The sequence below is a fragment of the Gobio gobio genome, assembly GCF_949357685.1.
Source record: "Gobio gobio genome assembly, chromosome: 12".
Taxonomy (NCBI): domain Eukaryota; kingdom Metazoa; phylum Chordata; class Actinopteri; order Cypriniformes; family Gobionidae; genus Gobio; species Gobio gobio.
Window position 1 is genome coordinate 52,033,347 of NC_137105.1, and position 10,000 is coordinate 52,043,346.

At 39.2% G+C, this 10,000-nt stretch overlaps 1 protein-coding gene across 1 annotated transcript in view; it reads left to right on the forward strand.

The window, feature by feature from the left end:
• LOC307134786 (laminin subunit alpha-2-like) overlaps positions 1 to 10,000 on the forward strand; it is a gene marked incomplete at both ends in the record, with an annotated part of 100,668 nt that overhangs the window by 35,400 nt on the left and 55,268 nt on the right. Inside the window, 4 exons of the mRNA XM_079830783.1 lie at positions 205 to 447; positions 3,227 to 3,406; positions 7,812 to 7,901; positions 8,310 to 8,427. Coding sequence (XP_079686909.1) covers positions 205 to 447; positions 3,227 to 3,406; positions 7,812 to 7,901; positions 8,310 to 8,427 — 631 coding nt within the window. The remainder of the gene's footprint in view (positions 1 to 204; positions 448 to 3,226; positions 3,407 to 7,811; positions 7,902 to 8,309; positions 8,428 to 10,000) is intronic.

Below are 10,000 nucleotides of genomic sequence, written 5' to 3' on the forward strand. Positions count from 1 at the left end.
AATGGGCTGTTTTAACCCAGGGAATGGGCTATTTTAACCCAGTGAATGGGCTGTTTTAATCCGGCGAATGGGCTGTTTTAACCCAGGGAATGGGCTATTTTAACCCAGTGAATGGGTTGTTTTAACCCGGTGAATGGGCTGTTTTAACCCAGGGAATGGCTGAATGGGAATTAATGTTCTGTTCCTCGTTCTCCTCTCACACAGATCTTCCAGATCGCTTATGTGATCCTGAAGGCTGCAAACTCGCCTCGGCCTGGAAACTGGATTCTGGAACGTTCTCTGGACGGTGAAACATTCACGCCGTGGCAGTATTACGCTATCACAGACACGGAGTGCTTCACACGCTTCAACATCAGCCCCAGGACAGGCCCGCCGTCCTACACGCATGATGATGAGGTCATCTGTACCTCCTTCTACTCCAAAATCCATCCTCTGGAGAACGGCGAGGTGAGAAACAGCCTAATGAGAAGGTTCAATGCCAGGATTGACTTCTGAAGGGGTCATATCATCCTTTTAACTTTTTTGCTTTAAATTCATTATTATGTTAATCAAGGTTACATAATTCAGATTTCCATTCCCATTTATATACACATGTAGTACCAAAATGATGAGTAAAGGGTTAGACTGAAAGAGAAAACATCAAAATAACCATTTCTAACAACAAACACTATACTGCAACACATTATGACAATCCTGCACCCAACAGAATATCACAAAATAATGATTAAAGCCAATTATAAATCATTAAAGGACAGGACGAATGTTAAACTCTTCATGAAGACCATGAGGTGATACTGTGTCCAAAGTAGAAATCGTAAAAAGAGAAGCAAATTGTTTATATGGCCCACTCTTCATTGCCATTTTACCAGCTTTTCTGACCTCGTGTTATAAATGGCTAACCTCACACGGGTAATCTGAACATACATTATCCCACCTGACTACTCACAGAAAAAAATCTAAAATCATAGAAATCTATTGAAATTATTTTGCTACAATGTACACGTATGAGTTTGGAAAGTCATGAGGGAGAATAAATGATGACATTTTTGTGCTCACTGTCTCTTTAAATGCATTTAAATGCTCACTCGACTGCGTCTTAAGTTTCCTCGTTAGTTGTGATTCTTAATTAGAGAAAATAGACAAGATAAAATATATTCACAACCACACACACAGACACACACAAACACACACACACGTACTGTAGGCAAACTCCAGTGCCCCTCTCATTCAGAGCCCACACAATAACACACTCATTTACACACATATCAGAGCAGATTTACATACAAACCAAACACATGTAGAATTATGCATGTTTGCATTAATACAGCTGCTAACCTCCCCACACAGCTAATAGCAGGCTGACACCAACACCCACACAGGCATGATGGATGAGATGGAAGTTCTCCTACAGCAGCAGTTTTAATGTGTGTGTGTTTTCTGAAAGTCAGATTTACAGCTGTCAGATCATAGGACTACATTGAACTGTATTGCGTGTGTGTGTGTGTGTGTGTGTGTGTGTGTACCATACTAATGAGGGAGGTGGGCGGGGAGATCAAGCCTGGACTCAAATATTGCCCTATCTTCTTTAAAAACAGACATCATAAACTCACACAGCACTAATTAGCACACACCATTAACCCAAGAAAAACAGCTCAGTACTACACACACACACACACACACACACACACATCACTTCCTTGAGCTGCATTTGGAACAACATTACGGTTGTCAATAGATCGTATTAATTAATTTTATTTATTTTGTTTATTAGTTATTTTACATTTTGATTTTTTAAAACATTTTTACTTTTTTGGTATGCTATGCAATTTGGTGACCTTTATGGCACTTGTTATATCAATATACACTCACCTAAAGGATTATTAGGAACACCTGTTCAATTTCTCATTAATGCAATTATCTAATCAACCAATCACATGGCAGTTGCTTCAATGCATTTAGGGGTGTGGTCCTGGTCAAGACAATCTCCTGAACTCCACACTGAATGTCGGAATGGGAAAGAAAGGGGATTTAAGCAATTTTGAGCAATTCTGAGTATTTCACAATCTGCTCAGTTACTGGGATTTTCACGCACAACCATTTCTAGGGTTTACAAAGAATGGTGTGAAAAGGGAAAAACATCCAGTATGCGGCAGTCCTGTGGGAGAAAATGCCTTGTTGATGCTCGAGGTCAGAGGAGAATGGGCCGACTGATTCAAGCTGATAGAAGAGCAACTTTGACTGAAATAACCACTCGTTACAACCGAGGTCTGCAGCAAAGCATTTGTGAAGCCACAACACACACAACCTTGAGGCGGATGGGCTACAACAGCAGAAGACCCCACCGGGTACCACTCATCTCCACTACAAATAGGAAAAAGAGGCGACAATTTGCACGAGTTCACCAAAATTGGACAGTTGAAGATGGAAAAATGTTGCCTGGTCTGATGAGTCTGGATTTCTGTTGAGACATTCAGATGGTAGAGTCAGAATTTGGCGTAAACAGAATGAGAACATGGCTCCATCATGCCTTGTTACCACTGTGCAGGCTGGTGGTGGTGGTGTAATGGTGTGGGGGATGTTTTCTTGGCACACTTTAGGCCCCTTAGTGCCAATTGGGCATCATTTAAATGCCACGGCCTACCTGAGCATTGTTTCTGACCATGTCCATGCCTTTATGAGCACCATGTCCCCATCCTCTGATGGCTACTTCCAGCAGGATAATGCACCGTCACAAAGCTCCAATCATTTCAAATTGGTTTCTTGAACATGACAATGAGTTCACTGAACTAAAATGGCCCCACAGTCACCAGATCTCAACCCAATAGAGCATCTTTGGGATGTGGTGGAACGGGAGCTTCGTGCCCTGGATGTGCATCCCACAAATCTCCATCAACTGCAGATGCTCTCCTATCAATATGGGCCAACATTTCTAAAGAATGCTTTCTGCACCTTGTTGAATCAATGCCACGTAGAATTCAGGCAGTTCTGAAGGCGAAAGGGGGTCAAACACAATATTAGTGTGGTGTTCCTAATAATCCTTTAGGTGAGTGTATATAGGCAAGGCAAGTTTTAAACTATGTACCTGTACACATAGAGCGTTGTCTATTTTTATGCCCACCAACAAAGAAACTGTTGCACAACCGCTCCGCAGTTGAGAGAATGATTCAAGGGCTCACTCATAAAGACAGTCACTTGGTACAATTCATCATTTCCTGTTTTCTTTCAGATCCACACCTCACTAATTAACGGCCGTCCCAGCGCAGACGATCCATCGCCCACGTTACTCAACTTCACCTCGGCGCGCTACATCCGCCTGCAGTTCCAGAGGATCCGCACCCTAAACGCCGACCTCATGACCCTCGCCCTCAATGACCCCCGGGACATCGACGCCATCGTCAGCAGACGGGTGAGTGCCTCCGCTGGAGCTGAGAGAGTGTGTGTGTCGTCGCACGGTGTCATGCGTATGCCATCTGTGTGTGTGTGGATGGTTGGAGCTAATGCTGCCCGGGCCGCCTCATCCATTACGAGCCTCTCCTCCTCAGACAGATGGGTTTTAATTAAAATCACACAGTAATTAACAAATCGGCCCGCTCTTTCCCTCAAAGACACCATATCACACGCCTCCACCCACCCACTTCCTCCCACAAACTCATTAACTCGCTGATTGACCTGTTTCCATCAAAGAAGAGTCGCGTTATGAAACGCAGGATTATGTTTCTCACGTGCATTGAGCAATTTGGATAAATGTACCCAGATTATTTCATTCAAAGAGTGGTTTTGTAGTCTGTGAAGCATGGCTGATTTAAAGGTGATGTGTGTCATTCTCGTTTAAAGTATAGCAAGTTGACTTTCCCAGTTTAAAGGGTTAGTTCAGCCAAAATGACTCGCCCTGATGTTGTTCATATTTGAAATACAAATGGCTGTGGCCTGATGGTTAGAGTCTGACTGGTTGCAGGTTCGATTCTCAATTCCGGCTGGAAATGACTGAGGTGCCCTTGAGTAAGCCCCCAAACCACCAATCGCTCCCACAGCAAAAATGGCCACCGACTGCTCCACTGTCCACAGTTTGCAGTGTGTGTGTGTGTGTGAGTGTGTGTGTGTGTGTGTGTGTTCACTTCTCATTAGTCCTAATTTGTGTGCACTATCTCGGATGGGTTAAAAGCAGAGGACAAACTCATCATATTCATCATGTTTTGCCGAATGTCAGAAATTGCGAGTCATTTTCTGTCCTCTTTGGAGGAATGTGATATGAATATTTACTATGAAAGTAAATAGCAGGCACAAGAATGGCGATATAACCATACACTGTAAAAAATGATCATGATTTTAACGGTAAAAGACTGTAAAAATGCTACGGTTAAAAATGAATTGTTTAACAGATTGGTTAATAGATCTAACTTTTACTGTAAAATACCATTAAATTTACAGTTTTTGGAAGTGAAAAAGAACAAGTCAATCATGTAATTTACAGTGAAAAACCATAAATTGACCTTCCCAGAATTCCCTGAGTGACAATTCACATTTGATGTATTTTCGTTGAAATGACTGTTTCTTAGTTTTGTCTAATCAGTTATCAACATTAGGGTTTTATGTTACATCTAATGTTGTTAAATTAATGTTTATTTCATTTTTAAAATGTCATGTGTGTAATGCTGGGAACACACAAAAAGATAATCAGGGCGATTTGGGGCCGATTTCCCCTTCCGACAATCCTCGGTAAAGTCCCGATTATCTTGACTATCACGTTTGAGATGATTTGATGCGAGAGATTTTGCGAGATTTCCTGTGTTCACAGGCAGGACTCTGTTATTTGTGAATGAATCTGTTCGTGTGTGGTATGCTTTCCTGGTCACATTGCGGCACTCCACACACTAGGGGAACAAAACGGTTAAATCTTTGATTTTTTATCATCATGTTTGTGGTCTCTCACATTTTGAAACTCTTATAAAAGTTTAAAAATCTTTTTGTGTGTACCCAGCATTACCATGATGGCGTTTAGTGTGTGTGTGAATGACGCTGTGCACCTTCTATATATGAGTATTGTCCTCCCAAAGCTTTGATTGATCATGTGACTCTCATCTCCACTGTGATTGGTGGTCAGTTTATATCAAAGGTACATGACAAATATTAGTATTTCAATAGGTTGGTAATTTAACACTATTTAATTTAATGAAATACTTTTTTTAATTGTAAATTTAACTTAAATCTGTAAAACCTAAAATATTGCTACCATATTTTTTACGGTAAATTTCTTGCAACCACAGCTGCCAGTTTTTACCGTAAATTTAACAGATTTTTTTTTTTACAGCATACATGTAATTATTATGGTTTTGAAGTGTAAAATAGACAGAAAACTAAGTGCTGTCCCATAAAACCTAAAAAGTTCTGGCAACCACAGCTGCCGTTTTTTACTGTAAATTTTACAGGGATTTTTTTTACAGTGTAGATATTATGGGTACAAGATTGGTCACGTGACTAAACATCATCGTGTCATAGTTTTGTAATAGCTCCATTTTCACAGTCCACACTACAATGGGAAAATGCCAATTTCAAATTCATCTGGGAGAATATTTGCATAATCCCAAGAATATATATGGCAAGCCGTTTTGACTTTTATACATTCACAGGATATGAATTCTTGATATCAACTATTTAATTTTTAACTAGTTAATATACTAATTTTTTATATCAACAATTGAATTTTCACTAGTGAAATGTCACCATAGGCTGCCATTCAAATTCAATTCCTGATATAAAAAAGTAGCATTTCTGATATCAATAATTTAACTCCTGATATCAATCTAAAATGGCTTTCTTACTAGTAAAAATCACATTCATGATATCAGAAATTAGCATCGTCTCTAGTGGCAATTGAATTCTTGATTTCAAGAATTAATATCCTGTGAATTAATAAAAGTCAAAACGGCTTGCCATACATATCTGCATAATCCCAATCTATAATCCCAGCATATTTGGGAGAACATGTTCAAAAAGCTCTGTCTTCAGTGGCACAAACACCGTCTCTACGGAAGGCCAAAACATTGAAATAAAGTTGAGTTTTCAAACGAAAACATATTAGTTTGGACAAGTCCTTCGTTTTTTTTTAACCCATTACCTTTATGAACTTTTTGAAGCGTGGACTCTCAGTAGAGGGACAGAAATCAGTCAGATTTTATAAAAAAATATCTTCATTTGTGTTTTGAAGATGAACAAAAGCTTTGGAACGATGTTGAGTAACTGACAATTTTCATTTTTGGGCAAACTATCGCTTTAACACTGTGTCTGTCAAACACATTGATCTGTTTCAATGCCACATCTCGAAACAATGGTGACGAACACCATGAGGGTGTATGATCGGTACATTTGCAATAGTGTCATATTTACCACATACCACAGACCCCTGATAGCAGAGTTCCTCAAACTCGGTCCTGGAGGGCCGCTGTCCTGCAGAGTTTAGCTCTAACCCTGATCAAGTGCACCATCCTGTGATTTTCTAGTGATCCTGAGCATAGATATCCATAATAAAGGCTAGATGTCTCGTCCGCGCTGCTGGCCAATGGAGGTCGACGTCCGCACCTGGCGGCCATCTTGTCACAGTCAGCTCGCTCACTCCTAACATTGTGTTTTAATGGTGCGTGTACTTTTTAAATAACCATAACTTGCTCAATTTTCTACTGATTTTCAAATTGTTTGGTTTGTTATAAACATTAGAGATGTAGTTATGACACTGCATACTTATGAATAATTATTCATAATTTGTTCAAGCATCCAGAATTATAGGCATGTTAATAACGTTTGTAAGAAACCAAACCATTTGTAAATCCGTCAAGATTTCAGCGAGATAAGAGTATTTGTGTTCAGATCACTCGCCTTACATCAGGAGCCTACCAGAAAGCTTGCCTGTGACAAGATGGCCGCCGGTGATGACGTTAGAGACTCCGCCGTAAGACATCTAGCCTTTATTATGTATATCTATGATCCTGAAGACCTTGATTAGCTTGCTCAGGTGTGTTTGGTCAGGGTTGGAGCTAAACTCTGCAGGACAGTTTGAGGAGTTTGAGGAACCCTGCCCTATAGCATCGGCATCTAGATCAATTCATTGTTTAGATTCATGTAAAACACTCTGGGTTAAAAAGAGCTTCACAAACTTGTGTTCTGTGAGGGGTTATGGGAATTTGAGCTGGAAAAACATGGCGGTTTAACTTATTAGTTCCTCATCAGAACTTCTCAGTCCAGACTAGGGTTGCAAAGTTTACAGAAAATGTTCTGAATTTTTTTGGGAATTTTTTGGAAACTTTTGGAAAATTTTCAAACCCTTTGCAACCCTAGTCCAGATCACATCATATGTGACCCTGGACCACAAAACCAGTCATACAGGTCAATTTTATATAATATACATCATCTGGAATCTGAATAAATAATCTTTCCATTGATGTGTGGTTTGTTAGGACAATATTTGGCCGAACGATTTGAAAATCTGGAATCTGAGGGTGCAAAAAACTCTAAATATTGAGAAAATCTCCCTTAAAGTTTTCCAAATGAAGACCTTAGCTATGCATATTACTACTAATAATACATGTTTGATATATTTACGGTAGGACATTTACAAAATATCTTCATGGAACATAATCTTAATATCCTAATGATTTTTGGCATAAATAATTTTGACCCATTTAATGTATTGTTGGCTATATACCCGTGCGACTGCATCTGTATACATAAATATATCCTCTTTTACCGTCCGGTGTTTTAAGAGTGCTGATAAACTGGTATGCAGTAATTTCTGTTTGCGTAATGCTTTTGTTTTTCAGTATTACTACTCCATTAAGGATATATCAGTAGGAGGCATGTGCATCTGTTACGGTCACGCTAAGGCCTGCCCTCTCAACACAGACACCAAGGTTTGTCATCGAAAGCTAAATAATCAGTATCCTGTGTGCACTTTTAATGAGGTTTACTGCTTGAGCTTTATTATTAAGATGCTAATTAGAGACTACTAATCACGTTTGGCCTTTATGAAGCATGCACACACAGCAGTTAAAAACATTCAATAACTAGATAGTTGCATTTGTGCCTGATATGATCATAATGCTGTATTTTGTGGCGCCTGTGTGTCATCATATTTGTCTACCACTAGCTTCACTATCATCAGAACATCAAGTTTGACAAATATAGATTAATGCATGTTTCTGTAGGTGTCATTTTTAACACTGATCATCTGTTTTTTAGAAATACGCCATGAAACTCGTCTCTAATCATTTCTGAATGGCACACAGTGGGTTTGATTGACTGTTTGGTTTCCATGTCAGAAATTCAGCTGTGAGTGTGAACACAACACTTGTGGGGAGAGCTGTGACCACTGTTGCCCTGGTTACAACCAGAAACCCTGGATGGCGGGAACCTTCCTCACACGCCACGTCTGTGAAAGTAAGACGCCTCAACAACGCCCGCACAACTGAGCATGCTGGTCTTATTTTAGGTGTGTCCTATAAACATTAGGAACCTCGGTTCATGTTATATTGGATCTGAGTGACTATATTCACATTATAGTCACACTATGTAAAGGTTAATGCATAGTAATTAAAATTACGCAACAGTTTTTGGTCTTTTCAAGAGACACAGTGAGTGTTTTTATGAACAAGTCATTGTATTATTCACTCAACCGATTTGTTCAAACATTCAAGAACAAAACGCGGTTGTTGTCAGTGTGTCTGTGTGTGAAACCATTCTTTAAAATGGACAAAGTAACTGGCAATATTGTGTCTAATATGTAAGTTACTCCATATTAACTTGATTATTTAAAGGGTTAGTTCACCCAAAAATGAAAATTCTGTCATTAATTACTGACCCTCATGTCGTTCGACACCCGTCAGACCTCCGTTCATCTTCAGACACAAATGAAGATATTTTAGTGTAAATCTGATGCTCTGAAAGGCCTCCATTGGCTCAATGCACGGTTCACTCTCAAGACCCTTAAAAGGTATTAAAGACGTCGTTACAAAGTCCATCTCACTACAGCGGCTCTACAATAACTTTATGAATCGGCGAGAATAGTTTTTGTGCACAAAAAAACCCTAAATAACGACTTATATAGTGATGACGATTTCAAAACAAGGCATCATGAAGCTTCGAAGTGTTATGAATCAGTGAGTCGAATCATGATTCAGATTGCGTGTCAAACTGCTGAAATTTGGTGATTCAAACTGCTGAATCGACTCACTGATTCATAACGCTTCGAAGCTTCATGAGGCCGTGTTTTGAAATCGTCATCACTATATAAGTTGTTATTTAGGGTTTTTTTGTGCACAAAAACTATTCTCGCCGATTCATAAAGTTATTGTAGAACCATTGTAGTGAGATGGACTTTGTAACTTTAGTCTTTAGTGTCTTTTAAGGGTCTTGAGAGTGTAAAGTGCATTGAGCCAATGGAGGCCTTTCAGAGCATCAGATTTACACTAAAATATCTTCATTTGTGTCTGAAGATGAACGGAGGTCTGACGGGTGTCGAACGACATGAGGGAAGTAATTAATGACAGAATTTTCATTTTTGGGTGAACTAACCCTTTAACATATTGTATTAAAGCAATATCCGTCTTGTTACTCCAGCAACTTCTCAGATGTTGCTGCTAGTTTTAACAGGACATTTTTGAATTAGTAACAAAGATTTGGACTAGAAATGTCAGATTCTGAATTTATGAAAGTAGTTTCACACACTTCTCGAGGCTTCTGTTGTCCGTTGACTTGATTTATCAGCATGTCTGTGATTACTTCAGGACACAATCTTTCATTAACACATTCTTGACTATATTGAGCAATTTCAATTAATGGTATCCTTCCATTATAAGATCAATCCCAGTGATTGCAAACACACATTATACATTGTAGTACTTACATGTTCTGAATATGACATTGGACAAATAGTTGGTATTGATCCATCTTTGAGAAGCAGCTTTTTTTGCAAATACTGCGTTTTACTGACTCTCATTTGCAAAGCAGTCCA